The sequence below is a fragment of the Dicentrarchus labrax genome, unplaced genomic scaffold, assembly GCF_905237075.1.
Source record: "Dicentrarchus labrax unplaced genomic scaffold, dlabrax2021, whole genome shotgun sequence".
NCBI lineage: Eukaryota > Metazoa > Chordata > Actinopteri > Moronidae > Dicentrarchus > Dicentrarchus labrax.
This window is the reverse complement of record NW_026136723.1, coordinates 12,676,568-12,695,148: the sequence shown is the minus strand read 5'-3', so window position 1 is coordinate 12,695,148 and position 18,581 is coordinate 12,676,568. Positions and strand designations below refer to the sequence as shown.

Here is an 18,581-nt window from a genome sequence, read left to right as displayed (position 1 = left end):
TACAGCATCATAACTTTTCTATCATTAAGTAAACTAAGTGATATATTTTATGGATATTTCATATTTATCTAATGCATAACAACAACAGTGCAGAACAACTAAAAAAAAGGGAACAATTAAACCTAACAGTAAACACAATAACTAGTGTTTGTGTAGAAGTGTGTGTTAAGAAATTTCGATGAATTTTGAGCAGATTATTTCCTGTGAATATTACATCAGAGATGACTGGAACTTTCAATCCAATTCTCTGTCGGTATTAGGTATTTTTTCATTTTAAACAATCATATTTAAAATAATTCTGTTTTGCCAAATACATTTTTCTTCTTCCCAATACTTGGCCATTGTTCTCTGAGCTGTTTGGTTGTTTTAACTGCAACTTTCTAATCTGGATGAGGCTGTATAACAGAGAGTGAAGGCTCTGTGACTGTAGCTTGTGTTCAGGTCTTCAACGTTTAGATCTTAAATAATAATCTAAACTTTAAAAATAACAATTTTATTATGTTTTCTTCACAGAAATGAATGAAATGCTGAGATATAGGCATACTCTGTAGTATATCTGTAGTACAAGTTTTCTTATACCACTAAAAAACAAGAAGGCCTTGTGCCTGTGAAACTTTGGTGACCCCTAGTGGGCATCCAGACCCCCAGGTTGGGAACCATCGACCATTAACAAGGCAACAGTGAACTCATTACAGCCTGTTTCCTTCTAGAGAATGGCACAGAACAATTCTTGACAACCATGACAGCAAGCACGGCTTCAATCAGTATTTTATCTAGTTAGGAACGGGACTATTGCTTTGACAACCATTCAGCCATAACAAACAGCGAGCACAATGTCAGCACTTGTGTAGGCCTGCTAGGGTTAAAAATGTTAAACCAATACAAGATGTAGAATTTAATCCAAACAATATTTATTTTGTATATTTTCACAGAGACAGGTATTGTATGTTACATACATATTCTCAAATTTAAGTGACTAACTTGTGTGAACACGAACTCAAAAGGGCCAAAGCATGTGAAAAAAATGCAGAACTAATATACAATACATGTTCATCAATATTGTTTAAGAAACATAATATACAGAGATATTCTGATAAAGAATAAGGTACACAATATCTTGATCGACAAGTACATAAAAAGATACATTCCTTCATTTGCTCTTATTTCACAGAAAATATACCAGACAAAAAAGGAACAGATTACAAGCAACCTAAATTTAAAGATAATCACAAATGAAAAAGCCCATGTGAAGCCTTTATCGCCCACACAGATGGATTGTTACTGCTTTTTCCAGAAACTTCCCTTCGCTAGCTGACAGATCTGCCGTTACAGTACAGAGACGACACATTGTCTGATGGTGATATTGCTCTCAGCAGAGAAGGTGACTGCTGCTGTCACACTGTTGCTTCCGCTGCCACAAAAATGAGCCAAAATTGACAGAAAGACCTGGAAGGAGTAGACGAGTTTCTGAGTCGTGAAGGCTGCGCTGCCTGTTTATTGGCAGCACTTAATACGAATACTATTATGCCAGAGTATGTTAATTTATTCCTCTTTCAACCCTCACAATTATAATGGCAACTTAACACCGAAGTGCTTCTACAAAAAAAAAAAAAAATGGAAAGACTGGAAATATTTACACTAATGGCTCCATGCATTTATAAGAATGGACATATTTAGAAACACTTTCAGAGAAATCAGGACGCAGAGATGGTTCGCGTGGGCTTGTGTGGAAGAGGAATTGAAGCGGTCGACGAAAACATTAAGAAGTGACAGATTGTGGTCGTACAATCGCTTTTAGCTTCACAATGTAGTTTGGCCAAATTGTAAACGCCCCCAGAGTAAGCCTGGTCACAGTTTGCTCCTAACTGAACGGTAACATTAAAAACTTGGTTGAATTTAAAACAAGTCACCAAAAAACAGACAGGACGCTGTTGACGGAACATTCAAAAGACGCAAGTGTACATTGCTTGACAGAGTCATAGAATATCAAAAAACAATCACACCCCAGCAGTACTCGGGTGTGTGTATTCTAATCAAGTCCGGTACAATCGTGAAACACATTCAGGACACACATTCATTGAGATTTTTTTTTGTAGGTCTTGGTCAGAGACTGGTCGACGGTGTAGACGGAAACATTCAGAGATACACATTCGGATATCTTAATAAACATACAGTACGTACAATCAGAGCTAGAAAAAAACATTCACCTCATGCAATTCAGTGGAAGAATCTGAAACATGACTCATCTGTACCTTAATGTTTTCTCTGTCCCCACCTCTCTCTCTCTCTACTTCCTCTGTTATTTGCGGACATTCAACATTATTTGAGGCCTCTATTGTACAAGGTAGATTAACTTGAGGTGTGTGAGCGTTAACTCAACATTTACAGGATGACATTGCATGCAAGTGACCTTTTAAGTGTCCCACCCTTGCTGAGGAAATAGCACAGTGAACTGATATTCCCAAACATTCATTGTGTTGAGAGCAGGTACGACCAAACATACTGTTAAAGGACTGCTGAATTGAATTCTCTAATCACTAGTTGAGTGGCTATACAGACAAAGCATTGGAATACTGTACAACCTTAATAAAGCTAGCGTTGATCTTTGGTCTCCCAAAATCCAGTTTAGATGTTGGTTCTTAAAGAAGCCCTCTTTAAATTGAGTAGAAGACATCATAATGAAGGGCTGTTTAGGTTTAGTAGCTGCTCTAACTTGTGAGACAGTAATGATCTAAGAACTTATATAAAGGGATTTCTTACATTTTAATATTATTGTACGGGTAAGATAAGTATTTAGAAAGGATATATCTGTTTTTGTAAGATTTTACAATTTTCTCTACTAACAGAGTAAGATAAATTCATTAATGCCTTTCCTCTCTACTTTCAGTTTGAATGTGTTATGTATTAAGAGGCTAGCGTAACCTAGCTTGACTTTCTTCTCAAAATAAGGGTAAAGCTATTCTAAAATTAAACTTTACCTAGAAAATTTCTGGTATAAAACTCTTAACCACTGTGCGCTTGAAAACTAGCTGAAAAACATTTGTAATGGCCACTTGACAAATATGGTTGCAGCTAAAATCAAACTAATTTATTGGATTCTGTTGTGACTTGTTAGGGGACATTGTTGATGCTGGGTTAAAAGGTTTATATTCACTTTCTTTCTAAGCGTTAAATGAGAAGATCGATACCACTGTAGTCTGTACGGTACATATGAAGTCCCTGCCAGCAGCCGGTTAGCTTAGCACAAAGACTGGAAACACAGTGAGACAGCTAGCCTGGCTCCGTCCAAAGGTAACAAAATCTGCCTACCAGCACCTCTAATGCTCAAATTAAATTAACAAGATATAGGCCCCACGGTATTAATAAGCGGTTTAGAGGTTCTGGTAGGTGGATTTTGTTACCTTTGGACAGATCTAGGCTAGTTGTTTCCCTGTTTCGGGCGGTAGGTTCGTATTTGCTGTACAGACATAATAGTGGTGTCAATCTTCTCATTTAACTCTTGGCAAAAAAAAAGAAAATATTCCAAAATGTAAACCCTTTAACAAGTTATAAAATATTAAACCCTTAGTCTTGCAACAACCCGTTTCCCTCCTCTTAGGGGAAATACGTCTCATTAAAATACATTGCAGCAGTCAAGCACAACAACCAATTGAGTTAAGCTATGCTAACCTTTGCATTTTGATTCAGATTCTGATCAAGTAAGAAAAACTGTAAAAACCAAACTAATCTTTTAAATCAAGCAGTTAGTTGACACCCACAGACAGCAGATGTGCGCGCACACACTCTCACATACAGGCTAGGTGCGAAGAAAGATCCTAACCAGTGAACCCTGTTGTCTTGGTCGTCGTACGAAAATGTTCTGAAGGCAAGCATGGAGATATGCAAAACATGGCCATGGATAAGACGAGAAGAGGAAGAATGGGCAGAGAGGAGAGAGAAAGAGAGGTAGTAGTGGTTTCCTGAACCATATACTTCTTCACACCTGTCTCCTCCTCCTCTTCCTCCTCCTCCTCCTCCTCCCTTGCATTAGAAAAAGTCTCACGGAGAGTCTGATCCACAGGTTCTCAGTCCCCCTCTCTTTTGTGGGTTAGTGGCGTTGCATCACTTCTCGGATAGATGAGATCATTTCCAAACATGTGCGGTCATGTGCGCTGAGCTTGGAGTTGTCGAGCCTCCCATGTGTTGACTGCTGTATCCCATCATGCCGTTAGTGTTATAGAGATTCACGCCGGCCATATGCTGAGTCATCTGAAAGACATAAAACAAATTAACAACGCTTGTATTACTTTCAAAATGTATATGGTCCAAAACAAATACACACACAGACACATACACACATACACACACACACACACACACACACACACACACCTGGGTAATGTTCCACTGTAGCTGCTGGGCATGTTGAGCTCCATACACCTGCTGATGAGGTAGACCTCCAACCTGCTGCTGTCCCATAATGCCATTCTGCTGCTGTCCCATCATCCCACTCTGCTGCTGTCCCATCATCCCACTCTGCTGCTGTCCCATCATCCCGCTCTGCTGCTGTCCCATCATCCCGCTCTGCTGCTGTCCCATAATGCCATTCTGCTGCTGTCCCATCATCCCACTCTGCTGCTGGACCATCATCCCACTCTGCTGCTGTCCCATCATCCCACTCTGCTGCTGGACCATCATCCCACTCTGCTGCTGTCCCATCATCCCACTCTGCTGCTGGACCATCATCCCACTCTGCTGCTGTCCCATCATGCCCTGGGTCATCCCTGTCATGTAGGATGACGCCATAACACCACTAGGCTGAGGCATGACACCCTGGGCACCCATTAAGCCATTCTGCTGTCCCATCATGCCGTTCTGTTGAACTCCAATCATGCCGCTTGGTTGCTGTGCCATCATGGCCATCTGTGATGTCATCATGGCGCCTCCCATTCCCCCTGCCTGGGCCAAAGAATGGTACGAACCATACGGGTGTGTCGGGTATCCCATTTGGTTCATGTACAAGCCTGCTGAAAATAATCACAGATAGTAAGTAATGAATAAAACTAATTCTATGGTCTCTATGATGAAACTGACTCACTAATTAAATGAAGAATTAAGGACACATGGAGTAGAACAGTTCTCACCGTGAGCAGCCATAGCGCTTGCGTGCACTGAGGGGGTGGAGGCGTACAGGGAGAGAATAGAATCCTTGGAAAGTTTCTTGACAGTGCCTTCCTCTGCTTTGGGTGCCGGATCTAGGAACAGACTGAGGTTTTCAGGCACCGAGGCTGTCACTCTGCTCTGGGGCATGGAGCTGGAAACAGGCTGCAGAGGGAGGGCGACAGGGCGGCATGGATGGAAAGAATCAGAGAGTAGGTGAGAGAAGGATGCGAGACAGTGTGACACAATGAGAGGCACAACTAAAAAGACAGATTTGAACAAGACTAAAGTCTACATGCACACATGTGACTGTTTGAGGCTATACCGAGAGAAAGTGGTGCTGTCAGCTAAATGCTAACTTTAGCATGCTAACATGCTCACAGTGACATGTTGCTGTTTAGAAGGTATTACCGTTTTCAACTTCAGCATTCTAGCATGCTACCAAGTATTTGATTATAATTTGACATTTTGATGTGATGATGGCGACAGATGAGAAGTCAGGGGATCCATCCTCTGGGGACCATGAACGTCTGTTTAATATTTCATTGCTATCCATCCAAGAGCTGATATTGCATTCTGAACATAGCAACACTGCCATCCCGACAGCCATGCTGCTTGCATGCTAAAGACATAGGGCTGACTTACATTATGTACAGTGTGTTATCTCCTACCGTGGTTTTAGTGGAGGAAGCAGAGGAGGGTGCTGGCAGGGAGCTGAAGAGATCCAGTGCAGAGTGTGCCAGAGCTGGATTAGACACTGCTGGGCTCTCATTACTGTCTGGAACACATCCTCCACCATTAGACACTGCAGGACTTGGAGCAGGAGCATCTAATAGAGGGTAGATGGAAGCTATGATTATGATTCTATAACAATCTCTTCAAGATAGGTTCAATAAAACCTCAAAATGTCAACCGTAAACTTACTACAATTGATATTAACTTATAGTAAAGTAGGATCGATGTTGCTTTCTGGCTTCTCTGACATTTGAAAACAACATTATAATACAACATGATATATAATGTGTCTCCATTGTACAGTTCTTAGCATTACATGAATAACAAACAAATAGGTGTTAGTGTGTATGGGGTACAATACCTAATCCAAGCAGGTCTGTAACAGACTGGGAAACTGTCTTTGGGCTGATGTCTTTTTTCTGTCACAACAGAGAAAGTCGATACAATTAATGCAATGTGTCTGCAGTGACAAATGAGCTCGGATCCAAAATCCTTTTTTTCTCCAGACTCCCTGGTGGTGAAATGACCTTCCCACTCTAGTCAAAACAGCAGAGTTCCTCCCAATTCTCCCCTGATGGCTGAATACTCATCTCTTCAAGATGTAACTCATGTCACCTTCTCCTTCATGTAATGCTGCACTCATTTACTCTGCATAAGCATCAGCTGAATGTAAAATTTAGACGAATCTAGCAATTTAAGGACAGGAGCAGTTCTACTCTATTAATTCTGCGATACAATCAGCAGGAAATTATGTACTCACCAATTTCATCTTCTCAAACACAACTGGTTCTTTGGGTATATTGTCACAGCTCTTCTCTTTCTGTACACAGAAAACAAATGGTTTTGTTGAGCAAGCACACACTTTCTCAGACACCTTGCTCAAGAAATATGAGACAAGGAAGTCTGTTATTTACTGTCCTGTCCATTTTTTGTCTGTTGAATCTGTTTGATACTTTTCTTCTGTTTGAGACTTTGAGCTTATTTTCTGAGTGTGTGTGTGTGTGTGTGTGTGTGTGTGTGTGTGTGTGAGAGAGAGAGAGAGAGAGAGAGGGGCTCACCCTGAGCATCTGGATGTCAATGACCTTATCAATGTACTTCTTCTTATCATACTTGTCCCTGATGAAGATCTCTGCAGACTGGTCTGTCTCGGGGCGCTGGAAGCACTCAGGTAAGAAAGCCTCGTAGAGACGTTTGGCTTTTGCATTTCCCATCTCCTGAACGCACTGGTGACACCGAAACACAACATACCATGTCACACTGTTAAGCAGTCTAATCCATCCAAGATGCTATAGTGTGTGGTGGGGTCCTGATAAAATAAAACACTGTAAATTCCTTTTGTGGAGGAAAGAGACAAGCATAATGCTAACTTTCTTGCTGATACTGATGAGAAAGTGTCTACTTATTTTATAAGTGAACATGTAAGTATTAATATTATGCCCTGTGACTCCTTTCCAAATCAATCATTTCAGATAAAGCTGCAGCAGCCTGAAAGGTTTTTTTTATTTGTTATATATAGAAATATCAAATCAAATAGAAATATTGATCCAAAAAACTGGTTATTTCTGACACAAGGCTTAGTGTATTATTGGTCCAATATAAAAAAAACACTTTCATTGTGTACTTTCATTGTACCAATTAAATACTTGCCGGCTCCTACTGGTACTTAAATGCAGCTACCGCAAATGAAAACGCAACTGTGGGGAACGAGGGAGTAACAATTGGACATTTTAGAGGAAAAAAGAAATAGGACTCACTAAGACATTAAGGCTTTTCTCTGCTATAACAACTATATCTCAGTAGCAGCTTTGCTGTTTTGGGGTGCCTAATAACTGACATTAGCAAAGGGCAAAAGTATTTGTTTTTATTGTACTTCATCCATATTAGTATATGGAATTTTTTCATTTTTTTCTAAATCTTTACCGCTTTCTATGCGTACAGTACAGTAAAACTACATAACTGTACTCCAGCATTGGTGAGGAATGTACCCCACAAATGTTATGTTTTTCAAAAACCCCTCCATCCAAGTTTTTGTTCCAAAGCCCCTTTTGTTACCTTACGATAACCCTGCCATTTTGGCTGCATTTCATAATTGTGAAATCCATTATACCATAAAAAAATAAACAGTATATATAGAGTGTATAATTTGTATCTACATTTGAGTACCAGTAAGAGCCAGTAAGTATTTAATTGGTACCTGATTTATACAAATAAATTACACTGTCAATTGCAGGTGTTTTGAAAGGTTATACACCATTTTTAGAAAAAGCTGTAGTAGGCAATTTTGACAGTCCAGATCTATTATTCTATTCTACTGTGAACCTAATCATTATGTACTGTAATACATAACTATTTTGTGACAGACCATGTACTGTATGTCACACATTAACATGCAGCAAATGTCCCAATCTTGATGTTTGGCTCTGTAGTGTGACCTCTGACCTGGACCTGCTCCTGCGTCCACTGGTCCAGATTGACAGACTTGACTTTGGAGATGTGGACCCCCAGGTTCCGATGGATACCAGCACAGCGGATACAGATGAAGATGCCCAAATTCCAGGATGCCCATCTTGGACCTGGGAAAGAGAGGAAGGTAATGTTTAATATTTAGTAAGCAGAGGGTCTTTGGAGGAGGCCAATGAGGTAACTGGGCGACAGAACAAAAAGCGAAGAGATGGAGAGTGAATGTAGACGTATAATAGAGAGGTACAATAACCAGGCAAGAGGCTAAAGAATGATGAGGAAAACTCTGATTAATTTTGGTCCAATTATAAAGCCTGAAATTCAATTATGAGTTTGAATTCAGCTGGGAACATGCTAATCCCGTGTAAGTCATCCGGTGTCCTGACACATAATGGGATCCAATAGGAGAGTTAGCCTAGATAGATGAGGAGAGAGGGGGAGTAGAAAGTCACAAACACACACACACACACACACACACACACACACACACACACACACACACACACACACACACACACACACTCACACAAGCAGTCACACACACTCAGAGCCTGGATACCTGCAGGGATGATTACTCATTTGGTCATGAGCCTGTGTGTGTGGGTGCTTGGTTATGTGAGTGGGCCATTTTATAAATCTTACTGCCATATGTACCTCAATGGCTGCATTTGAGTGTTGTGTGCTCCATATTCACCCCCATACTTTAGCTTTACATAGTGTTGTGTCTTCTATCTGCAGAGCTGTCGGGATCCTTGCCTGACCATACAACTCTGAGAGTGGGGGGGGGACAAAAACAACACTGTCAGGCTATTTTTCTGCTGAAATTATGCAACCGTCCTCTTCAGAGGATACAGTCAGCTTCAAAGAGAATACTGTTGCTTCTCTCCCCATCTCTCCCTACATCTCTCTCTCGTCTTGCCCCTCCTCCTCCATGCTTTCCTGCTCCCCCTCCCTCGCTCCCTTCTCGCCGGCTGAACCACTCGCTGCCTCTGCCTCCACCTCTCCCCTTCGTCTCCGTTATGAGCCCTCGCTTGCAACCTTTCTGCGAGTTGTCACCGCACTGTGGCCTTTACACCACTAGGTGGAAGAGCAGCTTTTCGATTTGGAGTCCTCGTTGGACTCTCTCTGTCACCCGGAGTCACCGTGCAGTGTTCAAGAAAGGCCATTCTATGCAAATGAAAGAGGAAGAAGACAAAACATGCAAAGCCTTCCTCTTAACGGCAGCTGCGGAAACAGGTCGTCTGGATGCAGAATCAAAGAATAGCCCTTTGTCTTGGTTGCATCCTGAACTATGAATGCTTAAAGGGTTATTCTGTTTGTATAATTAGAAGGCAATCATAAGACTGGCTCTGTATTTCTGGACAAGCCCAGTTTGCAGGCTACATTTTCAAATTAGGAAAGGGAAAGACACCAATTGGCAAACATGCAAACAAAAGTACAGAGAGCAAACCAGTAAACATAAACAGAGGGTCACCAGACAGACGGAGCATGTCCATCATCCTGACCGTCTGGCTGCAGCATTAGCTCTCATGCCGGCTAATAATAGTAGAATTACTCTGCAAAGCCTGCTTAACCGCTGTAAACATCGGCACTGACACAGAGAAAGAGAGAGATTGTCGATTGTGTTGAACTCCCTTAATGCTGGAATTAGTTCGTCCTCCTCATCCTTATTCTAATGCCCCTCTGTGTCCTGGCCGCCATTTCTTATCTCTTTCATTCACCACTGCTGCCTCCATCCTCTTTTCCTCTGTCCCTCCATATCTCTCTCTCACAGTTCTAATTCTCTTTTTCTATTACATTCTCCACTCTTGCTGCCTGGTGTTTCTCCCAGTTGCTGTCACTGTTGTGTTTTTCTTTCTTTGCATATTTGCTGATTTGTTTTTAGCCAGGTCAGTGACATGGCTCTAGGGATGGCAGTGTTGGTCTGTTGGTCTACTGCTTTGGTCCAGACTGACATATCTCTCAACAACTATTGGATGGACTTCCATGAAACTGGGTACAGATATCTATGACTTTGATGATCACCTGACCTTTACTCTAGCGCCACCATGAGTTAGACATTTTGGGTTTTGATGAAATCTCATCAACTATTGGGTCTGACTGCCTCTGCTTCAGAAACTCATGTGCCCCTAAGGGTGAAGTGTAATAACTTTAGTGATCCCTTAACGTTTTAACAAAAGTGAATGTATCCAAAATGAAGACTAATGACATTTACACCACCCTCATCGGCATTTTGTGTTTAGTGCTAATTAGCAAATGTTTCCATGTAAACGTTATACCCGCCAAACATCAGCATGTAAACATTACCACTTGGAGCATGCTGACGTTAGCATTTAGCTCAAAGAATTGCTGTGCTTACAGTAAGTACAGCCTCACAGAGCCTCTTCCATTCACTGCCATATTTTTCTTTCCTAACTGTGTTTGTCCCTGTGTTCATTTGTGTGAGCAAAGGTTTATTTTCTTGTATTTATTTATAACCTTTATTTAACCAGGCAAGTCAATAAGGACAAATTCTTTTTTACAGTGGTGGCCCGGTAAAAGGCAAAACCTCTTGAGGGAGGGGTATAAGGGCTTAAATAGGGTCTAATCAGGAAAGTTAGTTTTTTAAAGTGAATCACACCTGCACACTGCACCACAGTAGCCTTTTTGGTTCCAATCAATGCATTGCTTGAGTAAGAACCCATATAAAGTATGTCTGTCCAGCAACAATGCACACCTCCAGGTACTTTGAACAGATATAGTAGGAAGAGAGTAGGAGGAACAGACATCTAAAAAAGGACAGAAAGATTGAACAAACAGTCTCTACAAATGAAATTCTCAGTGTTACAGGGTTTGCATTGCAGTGAACATTTCTCCACTGTTAAGTAAGAGAGGGTGAGTAAGCTTCCTCTTCTCTTCTTGTAATCAAAGAACAAATGCCAACACCTTCTTCTGAGGTATAATTAAATATTTATTGGCTTTGACTAATAAAGCTGTCCTCATTTTTTATAGGGCGAACTACCCAAAAGTAGAGGCCTTTTGCATATGAGGTTGATGAATCATCCTGGCAAAAACTGACTGTGGTTGTGGTTGTCGAAACATGCAGCTTGAAGCACATCAGGGGAGGAGAGGGCAGACCAGGGTGAGAGCCAAAAACAGAGACAAACAAGATGGGATTTTTATAGCCATCAAATGGCGGACTTAAGCTGTTTGATGACCTGCTGGGACGTACAGGGGGCATGACGAGCAGCGGGCACAAACAGAGATCTATAATGAACCTCTCTGTCACTCACCCACACACCGATTTCTGTGTATTACAACACTGGTGAGGACCTTTACTGGCTACATTCATTGAGTTACCCCTCGCCTCAAACATCTCTCCCTCCAGCACAGTTCTAACTTCAATACTTTGCTTAAAAAACAGTTAAAAGCCCTCTGTTAGTTATCTGGATTGATAGGATATGCTAATCTGGGTAGAGAGAGAATAGCATTAAAGACCCGGGGGAAAGTGAACAGCAGAACAAGGTTTTTGGCTGGGAAAGATAATTTAATTGATAAAGCATGTCAAAAACTCTTGGCCAATTCTCCTGCTTTGAATTTCTTTTACTACTTAGTCTGCACATGCCTTTAAAGGTCTGGGAAAAACAAGCAATTACACACAGCTTAACTCAGTGTGGTACAGTATCTCAGAGATGACCTTTGGGTCAGGGGAACGCAGGCGTCTTTGCTAGCTTTACATCAAGGGCCACAGTGGAAATACCTCATGGACTTAAGTGTGCCGTGTTTGACATTTTTTTGTAGATGTATGTGATGTCCTCCTCTTCCTTGTAATGTCAAAAAAACAACAACTAAAAAACAGAATCATACATTAACACACACATCATATCAACATCTCCCTACCCAGGGCTGCTTTTCAGACATACATCTATGGTGACACAAACACACACACACACACACACACACACACACACACATGCATGAGCAGGTGCATATGGCTCATTAGCCTATATCCCACAAGGATAAACGGTGCTCTCTGCATGCATCCAGTTAATCCCACAGAGCCTCAGTCATCAGTGGATCCTACGCCCTCCTACACCACCGTCACACACACACACACACACACACACACACACACACACACACACACACACACACACACACACACACACACAGTCCTATCTTCCAGCCCCTCTCAGCATCTAAACTGATCCAGAAACCCAGAGGCCATCCAGTGACCCACTCCCAGTCTGAGCTAAACAGATGGACCCCTATTGATAATTTACTAATACACACCAACCATCTGCGCTACGATTCGAGTGTCACGACTGTGATCCTGCAGGTGTGTCATTGAGGTTGAATGGGTTATACACCAAAAGATGAGTAAGACATTCCATCATTTAAAGCTGCAGATTTTTCTTTTTTCCTGTTACTGATTTTATTGCTTGCACTATGTAGATAATATATTTATTCTTTTTTTCTTTATTGTTAGAGAACTTTGTAATATTTTAAAGAGTGCAGTACAAATGTTTTATTATAACTATAATTCACTGTAACCCATAAACATGGGGAGATAAAACAACGCCTATGACAAAAAAACTACCTACAGCACTGTATATAAACTCATCCTCAGACCCTATTTTTCACTTGAAAGCTACTGCTGGTGACAACAAAAAAAAGGTGGTGGGGGGGGGACAACATAATGTTAACAATATAATAAGTCTGCAATACCTGCTACCTTTATGAATGTGAATTATTTCAATGCTATAGTAACCTCTAAGGTGCTGTAGCCTGTGGTGTCACATTTTATTGTGAGCTGTTCCTGGTCTTTTGTTGTCTTCCTGTGCAGCGCTGAGGCAATTTCCAGGTAAACTAGCCATGTCAGATGAATGTTTGACCTTATACTTGTTGTGTGCTTTTCTATTATACACAGTTGTATAAGGCTGGACTACCAACAGTTTGGGACCTCAGACTGCCCCCTCCCTCAAAGCTCAAAGTTCACTGTGTGGCAATTGGTGTGTGGTAATTTGATTCATTTGTAATTTTGTATGGGAATATTGAAATAATACACCACTAAAGAACAATATAAAATGAATGAATGATAAGGAACTTAAGAGGGGGTCATTAAGGGTGTTAATAAGGACGCCCAGGGGCCTGTGGCATATTAATCTGGCCATGGCAGTGTATACAAACAGTAATATACTGCGGACTCTACCACTGTGCCACCCTCTCCTTGGTACTGTAAGGCTCTGAACTCTATGCCAGCGCCAGGGGACACAAACAGCCAATCACCTCCCTCCTCAATGGAAATCCCTGCTTGCTTCTGATTGGATGGGATTAAGGGGTGTGAGGGGAGGGGGGCTTGGAGGTGGTGGTGGTGGTGGTGGTGGAGGGATAAGGCATGGTATCGCCAGGTGATATCTCCAAGGCAACCGGGGCCCGGTGTGTACGTAAACACAAGTACAATGGAGACAATAAAGGAGGAAGGCTTTTATGCAAACACACACACACACACACACACACACACACACACACACACACACACATTACAAAGCCCCTTGAGACTGAAGCCAGAGGTAGAAGTGTTGACTACATTATGCACCTGCCTCACCCTCTCTCCCCATCTCTTCATTATTTCCTGGCAGTATTGAGGATTTACAGTAAAAGTGTCACACTGTGAGGAAGTGATTAAAAAACAAATAATACAGGACGTCATGCAGCACAGAGGAAAAGAAAGACAGGAAGTTGGGCACCACAGGCAGTAAACTGCAGTCAAAAAGCCTTATAGCCTAGATATTGTTTCCTTGCTGCAGTATCTGTACAATAAGCATAGATAGAGATGGCCTGATAGCACCGTTAATGTGTTTTTGTGTGTCTTCATGTGCTGATGCGAGCACACACTTGGCTCCATACATCTCACCACTTCCTCTTCAATCATCCAGAGGGAGGAAGGTGATAAACGCACAGTAATCTCTGTCAAAGCAAACAAGATTAGGCCAAACCTCATCACCCCGCCATATGGCCAAAAACCTGACTTGAGAAAAGGAAAGGGGAGGGGACAAATGTGTTTAAGGTGTGCACGTGTGTTGGTTTTGTGAGAGCGTGTGCTTGTCATCTATTGCAGTGAAGAGTAACACTTACAGATTCAAGAAAATGAGCTAATCAAGCAGGAGGTAAAATACCTCTCTTCAAGCCTCAGCCTAGATTAGTGTCAGCTTATTCATTAGAACAGTTACAAGAAACGAGGTGGGAAATAAGTGGGGTTTTTTTGTGCGTAACTGACAGACAGTACACTTTAGATGATACGGAACAAATTTCACTTTTATTGAAATTAAAGCGTCCGCATCATTGCTGTGTGTATGTGTGTGTGATTGCTATTTTCTCTCCTAACCCTTAATCTTATCTGCCGTCTAATTAGATCAGTCTGTTTCACAGTGAAGTCGTGACAAACAAGCCATGCACAGGCATGCCTCATGATTTGCTCATCTTTGAGCATGTGAGAAAAAACATCTAAATTAACTTCCTCTCTCCTTGTGTCCTCGACTTGGTCCAGAAAAGTCCACCGCTTTTTAAATATTGTTTATTTTCTCTGCTTTCGTCCACGAGTCTTAGAACAGTCACATCTTTAAAAAGGCTGCAAGAGGCTGATCACTGTGTGCTTTTTAAAAATTGACTTCTGAACAGTCACAAGTGTGCTTGCCTGAAGTCTAACAACGTCTGCAGTTCTATTTATATCTTATTAAAAAGACCATCCAAAGGCCGTATGCACTGGAACAAGACTGTGTATTGAGAAACTAAGCATTCACTGTGTCCTGTTGACATCTACGGTACAAATCCAACCAAGAACTTGACATCACATTTACTGAACAAATATTGCAATTGTCTATGTATTGTGAAAGTAGCGGTTGTGTGAAAGACTTCATTTCACCTCTAATGGAAAGTTGGATTTTAGTGTTATAACAGGAAATTAAGAATCTATTGTAAAACAAGGTATGAATAATACAGCTGCCACTGATGTTTCAGATTACCAGCATTTACTTTTTGGCCCTCAAATGGCCAATTTCAGAATTCTCCAAAAACTAAGGCTTTCTAAGCTAAAACTTAACTTTTTGTTGGGGTTAATTGTAGGCTATGGCAATGAATTTGTCATGTAATGAGGTTACAAGGTTTCTGCAGGATTCAACCTTTTAAGACCACTATACAATTTAAAACATATTTTACGTTATGTAAGTACGAAGGGTATGAAGGAAAATCAGTAATTAGTTCCATTTTGGTTTTGTACTTGTTACGACGCGATCAATGCAATTTTTTCACAAAAACACATTTAAAAGCGAAACTGAAACACAACTTCATACAAGTATTGTTATTTTTTTAAAGTTTAAGAACCGTCAAAATCATATTTACAACATTTTAAGGCCTAAAATTCTAACTATTGGATTGGAGGACCCTGTTTTATTTTATCTTACGTAAGGTTGCATGTCCAAAGAAAAGTCTCTCTTCATCTGTATTAACAGTTGTTTACTTTTTCCGCAGCCATCTGACCCGCTAAATGTTTTGAAATATTTGTGATGCCAGCATCAGCACCCCGGATAATTTATACCTGCATTCGGCAGCCACCTGAAATAGATACAGAGATGCAGGCCAGATGTAGAAAATAGAGAGAGAGAGAGAGAGAGAGAGAGAGAGAGAGAGAGAGAGAGAGAGAGAGAGAGAGTGGCATACAGAGATTGAGATATATAAAGAGAGACACAGAAAGAACACCTGGACAGTGACTGCTCAAATGAACAAGCATACATTGGGTGGGGGCAATGAGACTGAGGTTAGCCCATTTACTGGAGGTCATACAACCTGTCTGTCTGCCTCACCTTTCTGAATGTTCCTGTTTACACCTGTCTGCACCAAACACTAGAAATGATCCAGAGGAGAGCTGCCATCACTTATTGATTTTAAACTCTCATCCCCTCATGAAGTAGAACTTGCAGACGCTGGTACACATTAAAGACTTAATTAAAAGTGCTTTGTACACTTTGTATTTCACTGACGCTGTTTGCCTGTTCGTTTTTTCTGTTGTTTGTCCCTCTGTCTGTATTTCTGTGTCTGTTACGGAAGGAAACACAGCTCTGAATCTGAATGCATTACAGAATACAGCTTGCTCCCTGCTGTATATGGGAACCTGCTTACTCATATCATTCATGAAGTTTTCATAAGGAATCCCAAAGGTGTGCCCTGTGTGACAGCATTGGGTGATTTACGTACACATTCATCATTCATTTATGACTGAGGTGGGAGCAGTCCCAGCAGTGTGGAAGTGGAAACTGACTGACGTGCCCTGTTGAATCAGTTCTCGGACAAGGTATGGAGAGGCCAATCTCATCTGTTTCAACACCAGCAGTGCCACTGAGTTACATCAGAACCAGCTGGGAATCTAGCATAGATCAATCCACTATATATTGGTATCAAATGGGCTAAATTACTGTCAGTCGACACAAGAGAGTTTTTCACCTGACACCTGAGGTTTGTCTCTGGAAACCAAGAGCTGGTTGTGAAGTGCTTTTGTGTGCATGACTCTTTATCTGCCAGTGTGTGGACATACGTGCGTCTTCAGTGTTTTACAGTCACAGATGTTATCAGCTTATTGACAGTTTATCCAAACGCGGACAAAATGTTGGAGAATCAGTTTGGTGAACCTCCGCCTCAGTGTATTATGACCAAAACAGCAGTGTTTACCCACCAGTATGGCAAACCAGGTTCAGCAAATATTGATGACATAGCTCAAGGCCTCATTGAGGCTAGAAAGGGTCAGTGCACCTGCACCAACACGTGGCGATTCTTATAAACAGGATATAAAAGAATCCTTTAATACATTTTATAATGATCGCAGAAGGATACAATACCAACATCCCCCCAAAAAAACAAAAATAACATGAAGGACAGTATGGCATCACGACCAACTCCTCAGTTCACTGTAACTATTACACTATAAGTAATTACTGCGGATGACAATGTGTCCCTATAATGCCATTATAATGTCATAATATTGTTATTATTATTTTGTGAACAGTTAGTCCTCCCTGTGTCCCCATCTGCACGCAGCCTGCAGGAACAGTGTGTTCAGGGTGACTCAAAGTCAGCAGAAGTGTCTCTATGTCTCTCTCTATGTCTGCTACCCCAGTGGTTCCCATACCAAGGTTCAAAGAGCCTCAGGTGTCTTCCAAGGGTCCCAATTAGAGTCATTTTCACTAATGATTACATGTACTTATTCCAGGCTATAATATAGTAATCCAATTCTCATTATTAACAAAAACCCTTCTTAGATGAGAAATATTCCTCATAAAATCTGTGCCTACTATGGTTACCTGGCCATTAGGCATACCCAATTACTTAGATTGCTTCGGGGAGGTGGCACGATGTAGGTGCCTGCCATGCTCCAGCCTTGCGAGGATGTGGCCCCCGTGTCTTGCGCCATAGTACAACGTAATTGGTCGAGGCGATGATGAATGCAATGCCGCATTTTCTAGCGTAGTAAACGAGCGAGAGGGTCGACTCGAGCACGGGCCATGAGCAGGCACGGACGGGATCAAGACACGGGCAAACACCTACCTTTTGATTCGCAGTCAGCGCAGAATTTATTCTCCTCCAGCGCCAGCAAAGAGTTGAGGACAGCCTGGTATCTGTCAACGTCTTTCACAGATTTCCCCGTCATCATTGCACTGGTCCACCTCCTCCACACAGCCCCTACGGTCCGTGCCGGCTACAGTCAAACAGCCTCTTATTTCTCTGAGCCAAATCAAAGCGGTGTGTGCAGAGCCGCTGCGCTCCGTTCCTCTTCCTCCTCGATGTTAAAGCACAGCCAGTTTGTTGCCCCAACGGTGGGATGATTGCCTTTGACAGCCAACCAGCAAATACCCTAATCACAACGTAACGTGGAAGGGAAACACCATGTGATAGCGATGATGAAAATGTATTGTAATGTAGACTTTAAAGCGCATCTGTAACCTCCCACATGACTGGTACCGAGACCTCCAGCTCTCTCTCTCTCTCTCTCTCTCTCTCTCTCTCTCTCTCACACACACACACACACACACACACACACACACACACACACACACTATGATACATATGGCACTTTATTGTAATACAGCTGCGAACGGGTGAATAGTCTCTACAGTTATAAACAAATAATAATTAAAGCTGTTTTTTCCTGCTTTATATAGAAAATCTTATATTCCTGTTAATATATTAGCCTACATATGCTGCCATCCTGTGGTCAA

At 41.6% G+C, this 18,581-nt stretch overlaps 1 protein-coding gene across 3 annotated transcripts; it reads right to left on the bottom strand.

Moving 5' to 3' along the window:
- Positions 1-889: 889 nt before the first annotated feature.
- Positions 890-18,340, bottom strand: smap2 (small ArfGAP2). 3 transcript variants are annotated; one of them, XM_051390105.1, is made up of 9 exons: positions 17,911-18,339; positions 8,314-8,447; positions 6,933-7,097; positions 6,635-6,694; positions 6,236-6,293; positions 5,811-5,968; positions 5,124-5,304; positions 4,372-5,006; positions 890-4,248 (listed from the first exon to the last, which is right to left on the bottom strand). In XM_051390105.1, exons 1-9 carry the CDS (start codon positions 18,014-18,016, stop codon positions 4,123-4,125), a joined length of 1,623 nt encoding a protein of 540 aa, XP_051246065.1. In that variant the 5' UTR covers positions 18,017-18,339; the 3' UTR covers positions 890-4,122. The 3 variants fall into 3 exon arrangements, with proteins under 3 accessions (XP_051246065.1, XP_051246066.1, XP_051246067.1); XM_051390106.1 differs by having other exon boundaries at positions 4,372-5,003; positions 17,911-18,338; XM_051390107.1 differs by lacking the exon at positions 6,635-6,694 and having other exon boundaries at positions 17,911-18,340.
- Positions 18,341-18,581: the final 241 nt, after the last annotated feature.